Genomic DNA, 18,896 nt, shown 5'->3' on the forward strand with positions numbered 1-18,896 from the left:
GTAAAGCATTTTTTTTTTTTTTTTGTGTTGCCAAAAATAGTGGATGTCCATGTTTTTGGGCTGTTGTGTTGCACAGGAGAGGATTAAAAGCCTAGTGCATTTCTGGCAGATCACTTTTTTTTTTTGCAGCATCTTTATGGGGATAAACAGGGACATCTTATATTGCAGAGATGTACTACATTTTTTTTGCCCAGCCATACACTTTAAAAGACGCATTTGACCAGAAAGTCAAGAATTGCACATGAACAAAACTAAACACTGAATTCGGATTTACATTTTTTATTTATTTTTTCGCTTTTTGTTTAGTTTTATACATCCTGGATTATTGACATAATGTAAAACTGTAAAAACTCTAAATACACATCTTCCATCATTCAGATAACTGAGCAGCGAGAAATTTATAGACAAACACGAAGGTCTTGACCATTTAATCCATTCACGCCAGCTAAAAGAGTGTTCTCACATGTTAATTACACGGGACAGCTTCTGCACTCTGTTCAGTAATAAATCTCCTTTCTTTATGGTCTCCTGATACTGCCAGTTCTTGCTGTCCGGCCTGGAAAATAGAATACAATATTACACTTCACATCCATGGTAAAGGGGTGTTATCCAAAACGTAAAAAAAAAAAAAAAAATAATATTGAACTATATAAAATATACAATTTAAATGAACAAAATAAAATGCAGATTATCACTCTAGATCAGGGATCCTCAAACTACGGCCCTCCAGCTGTTGCAGAACTACACATCCCATGAGGCATTGTAAAACTCTGACATTTACAGACATGACTAGGCATGATGGGAATTGTAGTTCCTGAACAACTGGAGGGCTATAGTTTGAAGACCCCTGATCTAGATAGTTCATTGATGTTTCCTATCTGTACCAGCAGGCAGTTACTGAATGTCTGCACCTGCAATCTGCTGATCACAGATGCATTGCTTTACAGGCGCCTAATAAAAAAAAAAAAAAAAAAAAAAAAATTAAATGCACATTTTTTACCTGCAAAAAAGAGATGTGCATTTATTTTTTAAAGGTTAACTTATCCTTTAACTATTTGCCGACCGCTTACTTTATATAAATATAGGCAGAGTGGCTCTCCCAGGCAAAGTCACGTATCGGTACATCACTTGCCTGGGAGGAGCTAGAGGGCGAGCGCCGCCGATCTCCCGCCCCCAGCGCGGGTGTCAGGTGGCTCCGATTGCCACCTGACACCCTTGATCTCTCCCTGCTGAGAGAAAAGGACGGAGGGCTGATGAACACAGGCGTCTGTCCTTCTGCTATATAGGGTCGCATATCTCTATGATCATATCAAAAGCCCAACCCCCCCCCCACAGTTAGAATCACTCCCCTAGGCTTACATTTAACCCCTTGATCACCAACAGTATTAACCTCTTCCCTGCCAGTGTCATTACAGTAACAGTGCATATTTAAAGCACCGATTACTGTAGTAATGTCACTGGTACTCCCAAAAGTGTCAAAAATGTCAGTCAGGGGTCCGATCTGTCCGCCGCAATGTCGTAGTCCCACAAAAAAACAATAAAAATGACAAATCTTTCCCATAGTTGGTAAACGCAATAACTTTTGCGCAAACCGATCAAAGCACGCTTATTGCGATTTTTATTACCAAAAATATGTAGCAGAAAACAAAATTAGCCTAAAATGTTAAATAATTTTTACATTTTTTTTTGGGAATGTTATATAGCAGAATGTGAAAATTATTGTTCTTTTTTCAAAATTGTCGCTCTTTTTTTGTTTATAGCGCAAAAAAAAAAAAAAAAAAAATATCGCACAGGTGATCAAATACCACCAAAAGAAAGCTATTAGTGGGAAAAAAGGACATCAATTTTATTTGAATACAGCGTCGCACGACCGCGCAATTGTCCGTTAAAAGTCACGCAGTGCCAAATCGCAAAATCATTAAGCAGGAAAATCTTCCGACTCAGAAGTGGTTAATACTGCAGAGACATTATTGCAAGGATTTTATGCGTGGGAATCTTACTTACAATCACATCCAGATATGCAATAATTGTGAATTTGGTCTTTTATGAGCACTACTTTAAATACAGTAGCGATTTTAACAGTAATTTTATAGAAGCAAGACGAAGGGGTTGAAATGGATACATCCATAGTGTAGCAGTTTAATAGAAGGTAGAGGGTTTTTTTGTGTAAAAAATTGATTACCCAATATTCATATTTGTTTACTAGAAGCTACTTGATTGGAGCTGTGATTGGAGCTGTGTTTTTGGAGGTTTTCTTTTGGGATATAAAAGCAGTTGAGTAATATCAAACTGTGCATCCTGTACCAGTAAAGCCTCATTCACATGGGGCATATCAATGTGTACCCTGTGTTTACCCGCACAGTAATGCACAGATGTTCTGTGCATCACCATGCAGACAGTCCCATAGTGGTTGCTCCCAATAGGACATCCATATGGGTGACAACCCCCCCCCCCCCCCCCCAAACTCACACTGTCTGAGTTAAGGCCATGTGCCCACACCCAATCAGATGTCATATTGAGAGCAGCGGTTGTGTATGTGGAACCGCTGCATTCCAATTGACATCAATGTGACTGCCTGCACACAGATGCAGGGAAACCCCTGTGCATGTAAACACGGCCCTCGCACAGGGTACGCATTGATGCGTCGCTTGTGAACAAGGCCTAAGGCTTGTCTCCCAACCCAACTAAGTAACATCTTTACATTTTAGCCCTCTTCACTTTGTATATAGTGGCTACAAAATTAGAGGAAGAGTTTTAACCCCTTGGCGCCGGCCGTACGCGAATATACGGCCTCTCTGCATCTGGTCCTCCGCACCGAGGGCCCGCATATTTGCATGAATTACTCCCAATACACCTGTGCCGAGAGCGCATGCGTTGCGTGCTCTCGGCACAATTACATTCCCCTTAACCAAAAGCTTTTCGGACCACCATGACAGCCAATCACGGCGGTCACGTGATCTTAAGCCACACCCCACCTCTCGGCATCATAAACCTCTTAAAGGGCCAGAAGGCGCCAGCACTAAGAAGTTAAATGTTTCGTAGCGCAGATAAGTGTTACACACAGGCTAACCTGTTGGTGATGCCAAGGTAGCAAATGAACACAGTCCTACAGAAGCCCTAAAAGTTAAAAATGATAAATCCATGGTACAGACCATTCTCCACAAGCGAAAAGGACCTCATTTATCAAGGTCCCAATTTCGGTGATTTCTATCCACCCCGTTACCCAACTTTATTCAAAGAAAGAACCTGGAGGTTGTGAGCAACAGAAGTTGTATGAATGAAGCTCAGTGTACTCCAGATTACCTGTTAGTTTCTACAATCCCGTTCACTTTATCTATTTTGCAGTGCAGTCTTCCAGCAGCAATAAACCTGGAGAGTTCCCTGCAAAGAAACAAAAGAAAACATTAAGTAAGCAGTAAAGGAGAACACATCCTCTGTTACCCAAAAAGTGGCCTTCCTACCCCTGTAGTGGTACTCACACTCGCTCTGGGCATCAAACTGGGCACACACAGGTGGTTTTACCAGAGTAATTGCCCCAAAAAAGCCTTGAGGTTTGCCCAAGATTATTTTTAGCGTTAACTACACATGTAGTATAGGGAATGTTCAGAGATCTGGAGCATTGTGCCATAATTTCTAATTAACCACTAAGACATGCTACTGTTCTCCCTATGTGTAGCAATGGCGAGCAATTATTCACAGTGTAATCACGGGAAAGAATACCCATTGTGTGCCCAGCTGCACACAGCATACCTCTGCAGCTATAGGAAAATAATTGTCAATCTAGTGACATCTTAAGGACACAAGGTGGAATTTGGCAACTGAAAGCACAGATTACAGTAAACTCCAGTGGGTAGGTCTTAAAAGAGGTGAGGTTTAGTACATGGCATACAATACACAGAGAGCCTGGGGGGGAATAGGAAAGGCTGCAAGTGGCAGGGTTAACAGCAGAAGCCTAAATCTCCACCAGTGCAGTTATTTGTGGCATATATAAGCCCAGCTCAGACCTGGACTGACCGTGATCACCAATGTGGAGATAATTTGGCCGTCAGCCCCCTCATGTAATAATGACATTACTCTCAGCCTGCTTGCAGCAAGTACACAAAGCACGGGCCTGTACACACATCACTATATGCAGAATACATTTTTCCAGCTTACCAGAGGTATATAAAAAAAAAAAAAAAGTGTACCGTAAATCCAGAAAGAGCTGTTATATTTTTAACAATTACCTTACAATGAATATATACTGTATATTCATATGTATATTTGTATGCAAAGGTATGCCTTGAAGTAATGTTTGCTTATGACGTATGGGTGTTGTGCCAGCTCTGGTGGATTCCTATGGTGTTTAATCTACTGTGGAGAGATCTGATGGACCATTTTTGGGGTACCTCTGCTAGAGTTTTATAGTCCAATTACATCCAAGACCTGTTTGTGTGGGAGTCATCTAAAAGGCGGCATTGCCCACTCTAATGTGGGGGTCAACAATGTCCAGTAAGCAGATTCACTTACACACTGTAGTGGTGTGAAACCATCTTCTATGCACTGGAGTTGGGACTCTCCTCTGGGCTTGGATTACTTCCATAAGGATCTTATATGATTTAGAGGTTTAGTTTTTATGATTTATTAAGCACTGCATTCGCATATAATATTTTGAGTTTGTGATTAACAAATATATGATGTGTGTGAGTGTGTGTCCGTCCAAGTGTGATGGTGTATCTTGTTTCAAACCCCTATCCTAAACCCATCATGCAAGACAGCAAAAACAAGGAACTCACTGATCTATGAACTCTACTCCAACCCCAAAGGCTTCTGCCATGTAACTGAGTGTGAGCGATCGGTAAGACTCCAAAAGCTGACTGTAGGCCTGGATCCTCATCTCTCGCACATAGTACCGGTAATGAGGAGCAAAGAGCCAGTCCTTCTTCATTTCCTGCTCCACAGCAGCTGCATCATGGGAAAACACAACTTTATTATACAGAAATTAATATTACATTTATATACAGAACAATGGCTTCAATAAGAAGTAGAAAATATTGATTTTATATACAGACATTACGAAGTATTTTAGATCTCTTCTTTGAAGGAGCTTTATAGCAATATTAAACCCAAAACCAAAAATGTAATTTGTGTATGTAAACCATATTGCAGCTAACCAATCATTAGCTGTGGTGACTCCATTAGTTTCCTTTAGTCTGTTTTCACTTGGTGATCTGGACAGTAACTGCCCTGTATTAGTAGCCCCCACTCTGGATGAAGGAGCACAGAGGGCACATTTGGACAGCAGAATTGTCAGTCGGGGGGGGGGGGTTGCGGAGTGCTAGATGGACTAGAAGATTTACATACACCAACAAGCTGAACTCCAGTTACACAAGCAGTCACAGCAACCGGGTTTGTTTTTTTTTGGGAATTTTTTTGCCCCCCCCCCCCCAATATAAAGGTTCTACTTGAATAAAAGCTGATTATTGAACGACCAGTCTATGGTAAATGGTTTAGCTCATTCTTCTAACCGATCCATGGAGAGCTTGTTCTGTTGCATAACTGACATACTGGCAAGATCACCACGTGAAAAATGAAAGAAAGCCTAAAAAAGAACACTAATGCAGTCATCACATGTAAGAATTGGTAAGCTGCATAATAATTAAGGTTTGCTTTAGGGTTTATTATTGCTTTAATAGCGATCCTAACAGACATGAGCAAGAGAAAAGCGCACTACAAAAAAGTGTCTGGCTTCGTAGGAGTTAAATAATTGTGGGTACCAGTACTACTTTAACCTTTCCTTGTTCTAACCAACCAAAAATAAAGATTAAAAACCTAATAAGTGAAAACCTGGCACCAAGAGGATCCTGCACAAACCACCCCAGAATCCTTTAAACCTGAATTCGATTTTGTAACTTTGCTAACAAAGTTAGAATATGGAAGTTGGGTTGGATCGCCATCATAAATAGGTCTATCAATAACAAATATATTCTATTAGATAAAGGACTTAAACTAAAAATTCAATTGGGTTTTATGTAAGCTAAATACATTCCAGGTGGATCAAAACAAAAAGGGTGTTAAAACGTTTTACAGATTGGCTGCTTTTAAAAAGCAAACAAACAGAACGTCTTTCCCTTGCCAGCTGCAATAAAATGTCCCTTGCTCTCTGTGTAGAAGCAGTGGTCTTCTCTACAGAGGTCCAACACATCCTGCACTAAGTCAGACCCATAACTCTGCAAATCTCATGCTTTCTGCTGATTGGTAAGGTAAAGGAATAATGTGACATTTGCCTGAAAACTAAGCCCTCCAGCGATGCAATGAAATCGCTGGAGGCAGCCTCCCATCTTCACACATCTTCCTTCTGGGTCTGCGGACTCCAGCTGTGTGATTGGCGGAGCAGTGATGACATCACACACGCACACGCACAGGGGGAGCCGTCATTCATGGCATGGGTGGCCGTTCCTTCAGAGCGCATGAGCCAATGATGTCACCAGCTGCATATAAATCTCCTAGACAGTGCACGTTTAGTAGATATTTACAGTACCTATAGGTAAGCCTTATTATAGGCTTACCTATAGGTACAGATTATGCCATTTAGTTTACTTCCTTTTTAATGTGCATTGTACAGAATGGTATCAAATTTGTATTAGCCATGAATAATCTCCGCCATTCCTAACTATCCTAGCTAGTTTTAAATCGATAAAAAATCAGTTTAATTTTTCTGTTTTCAATATGTACAGTAGTGCATAATAGGAGAATATCCTCTGGAAGATCTTACCAAGTGACTGGAAGAAGACGGAATAGCGGCACTCATATAATGAGAAGAGATACTGCCTGACTGTGGGCAAACTGTGCAACACTTCTAAGATTTCTGCTCCTTTGATGACCTGAAATAACACAGATCTAGTTACTTGTAATCATCACTGAGCTAGCGTCAAAGACACGGCAACTCTGTATATATTTCCTATGTCATGGAACTAAGCACAAAGAAAGAAATCGGACATTAATGGCCTGTTTACAACAGATGTGGTAGGATGATGCTGAGCTGCTTTTCCAACACCGCTCCACCACAAGACAATCAAAATGCATTGTCTCCTACCTGGCAGATTCCCACCACTGCAATGCGATGGTATGCGCAGAAATAAAGTAAAGCATGTACTACTTTTTTTCAGCACAGCGCGACACCATTCACCGCCTTGCACCGCACTGTGGCTAATAAATGTAATTAAATGTTACTGCCCGACATTTCAATAAGGCTCATTAAAAGAAAAAGGAAACAGTGCAATGTGCTGCCATTGGCACCCATTTTTTCCTACCACCACATCGTTGGGTGTCCATCAGCTGAATTCCCATTTACCTTCAGTCTGCACAGTAGTGCCAGAAAGACATGAGAATCGTCGCTGTCGTCACTTTCCGTACCTGATGACGAATTTTCCCACAAATCGCTCTGTTCTTCAAGTAACTCAGTTTTGCTGACGCTGTTTTCCAGTCGTCTAAAAGCGCTTTTGCGCAAAAAGAACGCTTTTTGGATGCCATGGTCGTTCTCAAATTTTCCAGGCACAAGGCACTGAAAAAGTCACTAGGTGAAATGGCATGATACAGTGTAATCCGTTAGGCTTACAACTTTATATCATGTAATTTATTGTACTTAGTTTTTAAATTGCCGCCAGTTCCATCCCCCTGCGTCGCAACGCTCGCAGGAAAGGGGAAGACAGGTGCCGTCATCAGCCGGGCACACAGCGGGAGGACGGTGGGGGAATAGCAGGTGAGTTTTAAAAAAGTAAAACAGATTTATATGCAATAGAATGTACCGCTTTTAGCACAGAAATCTGGACATAATCAGACCACCAGGGAGGTTAAGTGGAGTACTGAAGTAATGCTCTGTGATGTTCTCAGGACACTATATACAGCACCCTGCAAGCCCTCTGACCAGCCATAACCTGCCTGCAATGCGGAATGAAGCACAGAGACCCAGTGATTACATCATTGGGCCTAAAATAAAAAGTATGTAATGAAAATTATTTAAAAATGTAATCAGCATAATGTTGATGGAGGAATAATTAACCAAGGAAGGTCAAATATAAGCAGAATAAACTTCAGCTTGAACTGTAAAAGACAATCCTCGTGTTATTTCTTTCCTTGGTGTTCTCATTTCCCTGCCAAATCTACCAGGAAATACCAAAGATAGAGCTTCTAATAGCTGCTTAAATTCTGGTGTTAGACTGCTGAAGAACTCTACCAGAGCAGAAGTTGTCAAAATCCTGTGCACAGCAGGGTTAAGGAGCTCCTCAATGTACAGACAAATAATTTCACATAAACACAATGGTCCTGCAATTTAGCATTACTGTTATGTTTGCCTTCTGGGACATGACTGAGATCTGGGTAAGTGAACCTGTGATTTAAAATCTACTTCCAGTAGAAACCAGGCAGCACTTCACAGGGTCACCAAAGCGTATTTCCTAAAACTTGCTGTACAACTACCCATCTTCTTATTGTATCACCAATCAAAATCAAACTTAAAGGCATGTTTAAAACGAACTGGTGTCTGAGATCTTCATATTATGGACATTTTTATGTACGACTTTCCTTATACAAAAATCTGTGTTTTTGGGAATAGCTCCCCTGCATTACAAGAGGTGTTCCCAGATTGCAAACAATGTTTGGTAGATTGGTGCCTTACAGCAACCCCTGACTGAAAAAGAAGCATTCAGATGTATAGCTCCTGCTCAATACTTCAAGTGGAAGCTCACCACAATACTAAAATCTCTAAAATTGACTGGCATCAACAATCTAAAACTAACCTATCTAACCCCATAAAGAAAAAAATCGCTATACATAGCTTTTCTAAAGTCGGTCCAGTCTCCAGTGGCAGAAGCGAGTCAACAACGGCTGGGAAGGGACGTCACCCATAGTTACTGTGGGGCTTCCGTTGTTGGCTGCCTCTTCTGCACCCACCTCCATAGAGAAGCCGCCGCTGACAGTGCAGCGCAGGACTGGAGTGGTTTCAAAAAGGGTAAGTATAGTGATTTTTTTTCTTTATAGGGCTAGATAGGCTATTCTCCAGTTGTGGATGCAAGCGGATTCGATTTTAGTATTAAGGTAAACTTCTACTTTAATTTACAATTTTTACCAGTCATAACACCATCAGGAGGTTTATTTCAGCATCATTGTAGACCTTACCTTTTCTCTGAGATCAGGCCGGTCCAGTGCAATCATACTGACATAGACTGTATATGTAACAAACGTCTTGTAATCCATCAGCTCGTAGGATGTAAACGTGGAAACGGTGTCCAGGAAGAGCTCTGCTGCTTGTTTAAAGTCACGTATGGCCACACAGTACAGACCTTGATAAACCTTCAGACGATTCCTGCGATCCCAGTCACCACCTTCCTCTATGAGGCTTCACAGGCATGGAAAAAAAAAAAAAAATTACTCTCTCAAAGACAATATATACCATGTACAAGAGGAAGCCGATATTAGAGCTAGAGGTAGAGAATATTGGAGGGGAGGAAAAACTAGGTTATTTAAATAAGAACTTATTCTGAGTCCACATCTAGAAATAGAATCAGCCTCCAGGGCTGGGCCTACCTGCGAGCTTTCTCTGTGTTCCGTGTAATCAGGTCATTATCCATGTAAAACAAGCCAATCCTCAGCAAGTAAAACACAATATCTAAGCGATGGCCAAGAGCAACCGTCTTATCATAGGTCTTTCTGAATGCGGTCAGGGCCCCCTCCTGCAGAAAGAAGAATCAGAGTCACCTTGAAATGTGAGAAATCCATTGAAGATTCAAGCAGCCAGTAGCCTTTTTTTAAAAGGATTTAAAGCTCAACTCTATGCATGGAAAAAAAAAAAAAAAAAAAAAAAAAACACTTGTGCAGTTTCCCCTGCCCCTCGCCCACTGCAAAGCTTAAATACTTATTATATAGGATTTATTTAGTGCCGACAGTTTACGCAGGGCTTTACAACATGAGGGCAATACAATTTAATACAGTAGGAATCAGAGAGATCTGCTTGTTTAGTCTAGGAGTAGAAGAATAAAGGTGCAATACTTACCCAACTCCTCACTATGACAAGCTTCCTCTATGCCACCAGTCCCCCAATGCCTCTTCTCCAAAGCACTCCAACCTGTAATCATAGGCTCACCTCCCCACGCATAATCAGACAGACGCACAGCCCAGAACATTGAGGAGAAGAGAGTGTCAGCATGTGCCAGGGTAAGGAGTACAGTAGGCAATAAAGCCTCTCCCTCTACCCCCTAGAATTAACAAGCATTAAACCCTTACAGTGCATGTGTGGGGTGGGGGGGGGGGGGGGGGTCACTGCAGGGGTTTTAATTTCCCATCCCAAAGCTGAGCTTTAAATATATTGAATAATGCAATGTGATCCGTTTAACCATCTCAGCTCCGGAAAGTTTTACCCCCTTAATGACAAGGACATTTTTAGCGATTCGGCACTGTGTTAAACGAAAAAGTTTCGCGGTTGTGCGACGCTGTACCCTAATACAATTGATGTCCTTTTTTTTCTCCCACAAATAGAGCTTTCTTTGGTGGTATTTGATAACCTCTGCGGTTTTTAGATTTTTCACTATAAAACAAGAGCGACAATTTTGAAAAAAAAATAATTTTTTACTTTCTGATAAAACATTCCCAATAAAAAATTTTTTTAATTTTTTTATTAGTTTAGGCGAATTTGTATTCTGCTACATACTTTGGTAAAAAAAAATCCCAAAAAGCGTATTTTAATTGGTTTGCGCAAAGTTATAGCATTTAAAAACTACGGGATTGATTTTTGGACTTTTTTTTTTATTAGTAATGGCGGCGATCAGCGATTTTTAGCGGGACTGTGAAATTGCGGCGGACAGATCGGACCCTTAAGGAGTCGCTTAAGCCCTGCATTTATTACACGGCCGCACCTCCATCCCGCCTCCTCCGCCAGCTCTGCATATGTGCCTCCGTCCCTAATGTCTCGATGACGCGGCGGTGTCCTCCGTCCTACCTCAGCCCCGCCTCCTCTCAATCAGCTGTCCGCTCTCTGTTAATTTTTCCAAACCTCGAAAAATGTCTTCTGCGCATGCGCACGGACGACTCCTATCAGCTGTTTTGTGATGCTCTGTCACCGGAAGTGACGAGGTCCGATTTTTTTTTCACGGGTCCGACAAAATTTTACAACACTGGCCTGTACAGACGCACCGCCCGCCCCGCAGCTGACGTCACATCCAGGCGCGGCGGTGGTCCGTTACTGGGGAGTTCGGTGGCTGCACAAGGCAGGAAAAAGTATTGTAAAAAAAACTCGAGTGTAAAAAAAAATCGTTTCAAACTAATAAAAAAAAAAAAAAAAAAAATCAATAAATCGATTAAATCGATTTATCGCCCAGCCCTAATGCAAACCCCTTCAAATACATTTTTTTTTATGGTCATTTGCCATAAAATGCGATCTGATCCTCATCCAAGTCACAAGAAAAAAAAAAAAAAAAACACAATGTGCTTAAGCTGAAAGCACAGACAATTCTAATTTCTCCTGTCTTTATTGAACACCCGCATTGAACATTGACAGAGCTGAACCCATAGACTAATTACTTTATCGAAAGCTTATTCAGTCAGTCAGTAGTTTTCAAACCTGGAGTCCAATTAATGAAATGAGTTTGGAGGTGTGGTTTAGAGCTACTTTAAATTATAAAAGACACTTATACATTTTTAGATTGCTGTTCATAAGAAGCATCAGCTGATATGAACCATGCCTCTGAAGACATATGATCAGGAGTAGCTGATCTGCATATGAGTGTAAAGGGATACAAAGCAACCTTAAAGTGTTTAGGGATCCATCAATTGACAGACAAATCTATTAGTAGAGACAGTTTAGTACCATGGCTACCCTTCCTAGAATTGGGAGCCCAGCCAAGATAACTCCCAAAGCACAATGCAGAATATTTGTTGTTAAAGACATGAGAAATTAGAATTGTTTGTATGTTATCAGCTTAAGTACATTGCGTTTGTCTATTGTTGGGACCTCGATGAGTATCAGATCACATTTTATGGCAAACGACTGCAGAAAACCAGTTATTAAAACACAAAGAGTTCCCTTCACTGGAATTAAGGGGCCAAGACCAACTCCTGAAAAACAACCCCACACACCATAATCCGCCCTTCACCAAATTACTTGGACCAGTGCACAGAGCAAGTTCCATAAAGACATGGATGAGTGAGTTTGGAGTGGAGGAACTTGACTGGCCTGCACAAAGTCCTGACCTCAACCCAACAGAACGCCTTTGGGATGATTTTGTGTGGAGACTGCGAGCCAGGTCTTCTCATTAAACATCAGTGCCTGACCTCACAAATGCACTTCTGGAAGAATGGTCAAACATTCCCATAGACACACTCCTAAACCTAGTGGACAGCCTTCCCAGAAGAGTTGAAGCTGCAAAGGGTGGACCAACTCAATATTGAACCCTATGGACTTCGACTGGGATGCCATTAAAGTTCATGTGCGTGTAAAGGAAGGTGTCCCAATACTTTTGGTAATATAACATTGGAAATTTTGGGGGGTTGTTTTTCCTGAAACAGGAATACCAGATTTACTGCTGACGTGGTCATTTTTGGACTTTAATATGTTGATAGGAAACACATCAGGCTCATAGAAGTGGCTGCTCACCTTGTCACCAATCCTGCACAGGTACTCTGCCCGTGCCATCATGGCATCTCGAATCTCACTCTCGCCCAGGTTTTTCTCTGCATCCTCCAGTTGATCGTCCAGCCGCTTTAGCTCCTCTTCATTCGCCTTCTTCATCTTATTGAGCAGGTCCGTATCCACCTGCCACTCCAGGTGCTTGCAGAGACCCTCATAATAAGGAGCCATGTCTGGAAATAGGTAAGAAGACTATTTATTGGGTCCAGCCTATGAAATGTTATAATAACCGGTTACAGATACTTCCAGCACTCCAGACTGAAGGTAAACTATCAGAGAAACACAGAGGCTGTTTTTGCCAACTTCTTGTTAAAATGCTATATCTGCTCTGATTTCACTTACCAGGTACTTGCTTCATCTTAGCGACTAGGAGGATAAGGTAAGGGTTAGGGGGGAGTTCTGGGGGTGGGGTAAGGGGGTTTGATGCACTAGGGCTAGAGGTGGAGCTAGGCTTAGAAATGGTGGTTTAGGGTGTCCAGAAGGAGAATAAGGCGAGGGTAAGGGCTGGGGTGTAAGGGCTGGGGTGTAAGGGCTGGGGTGTAAGGGCTGGGGTGTAAGGGCTGGGGTGTAAGGGCTGGGGTGTAAGGGCAAAGCAATGAGTAGGGAGAAGGGTACAAAAAGCATCAGGACTGGGAGGGAAGGTAAGGGTTAGGGCTGGGGGAGGAGTGAGGCTTACGACTGCTGGGTTAGGGTGTCCTTCAAAAGAAGGGTAAGGAGAGCGTCAGGGTGGAGGCTGGTGGGACGAGGAGTAAGGAGAGCATCAGGGTGTGGGTTGGCGAGGAGCCGGTAAGTTGAGCGTTAGGGAAAGGATTGGCAAGGTGACCATCAGGATGTGGGGTGGCGAAAGGGAAGGGCAAGGTAAGCATCAGGACGAGGGATGGCGAGCATCAGGGTGAAGGTGGGGCAAGCATCAAGGCGAGTGTTGGTGAAGGGAAGTGTAAGGTGACCATCAAGGCGAGGGAAGAGTAAGGAGAGTGTCAGGGCGAGAGTTGGCAAAAGAGTAAAGTGAGTGTCAGGGTGGAGACGTCAGGGTGGGGGGAACAGTGAGGGTGAGGAGAGCAGTCAGGGCGGGGAGGGGAAGGTAAAGTGAGCATCAGGAGGAGATTAAGTGTTAGGGCAGGGCAAAATTTGGAGGAGTTAGGATGGGGGGGGGGGGAGAGAAGGGGGTAAGATTTGGAGGGGTTAGGATGAGGGAGGGTAAGGTAAGAGCTGTGGTAAGATTTGGGGGCTTAGGGTGGGGGAGGGCAAGGTAAAGTACCCCCCCCCCCCTGGTGGTCACCTCCACACAGACTAGTAGGGGGTTGTGCAGTAATTTGTAGCTCACACATGTGTTCCAAACCCCCCCCCCCCCCCCCTAGTATGGGAGCACACAGCCCCATAGACCCCCCCCCCTCCCATAGTATGGGAGCACAGAGCCCCATAGACCCCCCATAGTATGGGAGCACAGAGCCCCATAGACCCCCCATAGTATGGGAGCACAGAGCCCCATAGACCCCCCATAGTATGGGAGCACAGAGCCCCATAGACCCCCCATAGTATGGGAGCACAGAGCCCCATAGACCCCCCCCCTCCCATAGTATGGGAGCACAGAGCCCCATAGACCCCCCCCCTCCCATAGTATGGGAGCACAGAGCCCCATAGACCCCCCCCCTCCCATAGTATGGGAGCACAGAGCCCCATAGACCCCCCCCCCTCCCATAGTATGGGAGCACAGAGCCCCATAGACCCCCCCCCCTCCCATAGTATGGGAGCACAGAGCCCCATAGACCCCCCCCCCCTCCCATAGTATGGGAGCACAGAGCCCCATAGACCCCCCCCCCTCCCATAGTATGGGAGCACAGAGCCCCATAGACCCCCCCCCTCCCATAGTATGGGAGCACAGAGCCCCATAGACCCCCCCCCTCCCATAGTATGGGAGCACAGAGCCCCATAGACCCCCCCCCCTCCCATAGTATGGGAGCACAGAGCCCCATAGACCCCCCCCCCTCCCATAGTATGGGAGCACAGAGCCCCATAGACCCCCCCCCCCTCCCATAGTATGGGAGCACAGAGCCCCATAGACCCCCCCCCCCCTCCCATAGTATGGGAGCACAGAGCCCCATAGACCCCCCCCCCCTCCCATAGTATGGGAGCACAGAGCCCCATAGACCCCCCCCCCTCCCATAGTATGGGAGCACAGAGCCCCATAGACCCCCCCCCCTCCCATAGTATGGGAGCACAGAGCCCCATAGACCCCCCCCCCTCCCATAGTATGGGAGCACAGAGCCCCATAGACCCCCCCCCCCTCCCATAGTATGGGAGCACAGAGCCCCATAGACCCCCCCCCCCTCCCATAGTATGGGAGCACAGAGCCCCATAGACCCCCCCCCCCTCCCATAGTATGGGAGCACAGAGCCCCATAGACCCCCCCCCCTCCCATAGTATGGGAGCACAGAGCCCCATAGACCCCCCCCCCTCCCATAGTATGGGAGCACAGAGCCCCATAGACCCCCCCCCCTCCCATAGTATGGGAGCACAGAGCCCCATAGATTGTGAGGAGAGGGCCCCCTAGCAGTGAGTGAGCCCATGGTGGGGTGCAGGGTTTAGGCCCGCCCTCATTGTGGCCCTGTGTTGGTATTCAGGGTCCGGGCAGCGCTCTCTCCTACTCACTGTTGTCGGTGACGGCCTCCATGAGCTCGGCGCGGAGCCGCACATCGCTGCGGGTCTCTGGCAGGCCGAGCAGGAATTTGAGCTGGGCAATGCGGAGGTCGGGGTTCTTGGGCAGCCCCTCTTCTTCCAGGTTCTCTAGCGGCATCTCTGCGGCTCCGGGATATGCTCTGTCACCGCTTCCGCCGGATATCACCGCTAACAATGCGGCCCCCGCCGGCTACACCACAGCGACACCTACCGGCAGCGCCGGGGAACACGGCCTGGGTAGGGCTGCGCCACCTGTTGGCGGACGCTTGAAAGTGCATCTACGAGGATATAGCGTCGCCAACTAGGGCGGAAACTCGGCCTGTGACGCTAAACGTGCTGCAACACAGCGACATCTGCTGGCTAAAGGTGAGAATAGTCAAAACACGCACTGTGAGGGAGATTTACTAAAATTGGATAGCTCTGCAAAGTAACCAATCAGTGTTCAGGTTTTAATGCCAAAGCCTAATTGAACAAACTGAAGTTAGAAGCTGATTGGTTACCATGAACAGTGCATTAGTTTTAATAAATCTTCCCCACAGTGTCAATGAAGTGCATTCCGGGACAATCCCACAGAAGCAAAACTAAGGTATTTTTGTTTTTTTATGCATACACTCTAAAACTGCAAGTTAAAATGGCAAAAAAAATGTTTTCAGGGAGGGAGTAAGTGTCTGTGTCCCATTAGGGAGATTTCCCTTCACTTCCTGTCCCATAGCCAAAACAGGAAGTGAGAAGACATCCCTCCAAAGTGAGGGAATCTCTGTGTGTCACCAAAACTAGTGTCCCCATTGGAATATTTTCCCTTGATACCTATTCTGGTATGAACCCAAAATTTGAGGTTTTCATAGGTTTTTCAATATTGATAGTAAACAGGACAAATAGAGAGGGTTAATCTCCCTAACGGAGGCATCGACAGCAGTAAAACCTGATTGGAGTTCTAAACCCTCTCCACTCTCTACAAAACTAAAAAAAAAAAAAAATGTTGCCTTTAGTTATAGTTTAGGACTAAATTCTGGAGCATAAACAACGTTGCCCTTGCATGAATCTCCCTCCACACTGTGAAGGTATTTTTTCAGCTTTAAAAATAGTACATGCATGCACAATTGCAAAACTATGGGGTCTATCAATAAACATATGTCCATTTCCTATGATCGTCAGCTCCACCTAGAGGCCATAATGCAGTATTTTCCTAAAATACCCCAATCAGTGAAGTACTGCATTGGGGCCAATAGATGGAGCTGATAATCAAAGAAAATAAACAGACAAAATACGGGGATTGTCCTTGATGGCTGTGTGAATGCTGGAGACATCCAAACTAATTTTCTTTTTAGAAATAGACCCTTCTTTGTCTTGTGACTTATTAACCACTTAACCCCCGGAAGATTTTACCCCCTTCCTGACCAGGGGGTATTTTGCGATTCGGCACTGCGTGATTTTAACGGACAATTGCGCGGTCGTGCGATGCTGTACCTAAACGAATTTGGCGTCCTTTTTTTCCCACAAACAGAGCTTTCTTTTGGTGGTATTTGATCACCTTTTCGATTTTTTGATCATGCGCTATAAACAAAAAAAGAGCGTCAATTTTGCAAAAATAACAATATTTTTCACATTTTTTTATGAGATTCCCAAAAAAAAAAGCGTATTTTGATTGGTTCGGGCAAAAATTATTGCGTTTACTAACAAAGGGAAAAATTTTTGTAATTTTTGTTGTTTTTTTTTTTTTAACGCGTAATGGCGGCGATCTGCTTTTTTTTTTTTTTGGCGGGACTGCGACATTGGGGCGGACAGATCGGACCCTTGACTGACATTTTTGACACTTTTGGGGGTACCAGTGACATTTCTACAGTAATCAGTGCTATACATATGCATTGTTACTGTAAAAATGACACTGGCAGTGAAGGAGTTAACTGTATTGGAGAGGGAGGGGTTAAGTGTGTCCTAGGGGCGTGATTCTAACTGTGATTGGCTGTGGCTTGAGGTGTAGGAACAGTGATCAACGGTCCTACATAGTAGAACCGTGTGATCTCCATTCTTACACAGGGGAGAACTGACAGGCGGCTTTGTTTACATTAGCCGCCCGCCTTTCTCCCGCTGTCACGGACGATCGCGAGTGCCCGGCGGACATCGGGTCCGCCGGGCACACGCGCGGGGGGGTCCGTGACCGAGCAGGAGCGGGAGCGTGCATCCGGCGGCGCGTGCTCACACCCAAAACCCTTACAGGCTAGCGACGTAGCTCTACGTCGCTTTGCCTGTGAGGGGCTGACTGCAGACGTAAATAGTCGTGCGGCAGTCGGCAAGTAGTTAAAAAGGTCCAGCAGCTGTGTAAGAACAATGCAGGTGCCTGCATTGGAGTTCCCTGTTCCCCTGATGACACAATTTGATGCTCAAAGATGTTGGGCGGGGCTTAACTTTTGACATCAGCATGCTCATGGTGTCGCCAGTGGCGAGGCATTAGTACATGCTGTGACATGCTGTAATACCTTTACCTCTGTAAGTACCTGTCTATTGTTTTACCCACCTCCAGCCCAAGCCAATTCTGGCACTCCTCTCCTACATGTAAAAACATCATTTTTTTTTTTCTAAAAAAATACTCAGAACCCCCAAGCATTATATATTTTTTTTAGCAGAGACCCTAAGGAATACACTGACGGTCGTTGCAACTTTTTATGTTACATGGTATTTGCGCAGCAATTTTTGAAACTCTTTTTTTTCCCCAAAAAAATTCTTTAATGAATTAAAAAAAAAAAACAGGAAAGTTAGCCCGTTATTTTTCTATAATGTGAAGGATGATGTCATGCCGAGAAAATTGATACCTAACATGACCCGCTTTAAAATTGCGCACACTCCTGGAATGGTTCCAAATTTCAGTATCTAAAAGTCTCTATAGGCGATGCATCACACATTTTTACGGGTTACCTGTTTAGACTTACAGAGGAGGTCTTGTTCCAGAACTATTGCTCTCACTCTAAAGTTTCTAGTGATACCTCACATGTGTGGTTTCAACGCCGTTTACATATGAAGGTGCAGCGTACGTATGAGTTCGCTCCGGTGCGCGAGCATGCGAGCGCTTTACTTTTTTTTTTTTATTATTATTTATTTTAGTTTTATTTTTATGTTTATACTTTCAATTTTTTTAAATCATTTTTATTCCTATTACAAGAAATGTAAACATCCCTTGTGTAGCAGGTTTTCCAGGCATTGGGCCTGATGTGGGTCTGCCATTGTTACCGGTTACCTCTCCAGCCCTTGTGAGCTGCCACCCTGGGTGTGAGAACTGAGACAATGGTAATTCCGGCATCTTTGGTTTGGTTGTTTTATTGTATTTAGGGGATGAGAGATGGAATGAGTGGGATACTCCTCTGGCTCAACTAGGTACACTTTTGGGACTCTTTTGGCAAGAAATGCCTATTGGCGCTGTCTTGACGCTAGCCAAGACTTCCTGACGCTTGAATACACTGTAACACTGAAAACTGTGCTGGAACCTCAACTTTATTTCAGAAGATCCAGGACTGTAGAATACTTGACTCCTGATATTGCTTTGCTCAAAAAGTCACTGAATAGCTCC

The 18,896-nt window shown here is 44.3% G+C and overlaps 1 protein-coding gene across 1 annotated transcript; it reads right to left on the bottom strand.

Moving 5' to 3' along the window:
• Positions 1-291: 291 nt before the first annotated feature.
• On the bottom strand, positions 292-15,521 carry PSMD6 (proteasome 26S subunit, non-ATPase 6). Its single transcript, XM_082265921.1, has 8 exons — positions 15,308-15,521; positions 12,626-12,831; positions 9,565-9,710; positions 9,157-9,376; positions 6,755-6,863; positions 4,776-4,944; positions 3,304-3,381; positions 292-556 (listed from the first exon to the last, which is right to left on the bottom strand). The coding sequence occupies exons 1-8, from the start codon at positions 15,450-15,452 to the stop codon at positions 460-462; spliced, it is 1,170 nt and encodes a 389-aa protein (XP_082122047.1). The 5' UTR covers positions 15,453-15,521; the 3' UTR covers positions 292-459.
• Positions 15,522-18,896: the final 3,375 nt, after the last annotated feature.

The sequence above is a fragment of the Pelophylax lessonae genome, assembly GCF_965119305.1.
Source record: "Pelophylax lessonae genome assembly, chromosome: 8".
Classification (NCBI taxonomy): domain Eukaryota; kingdom Metazoa; phylum Chordata; class Amphibia; order Anura; family Ranidae; genus Pelophylax; species Pelophylax lessonae.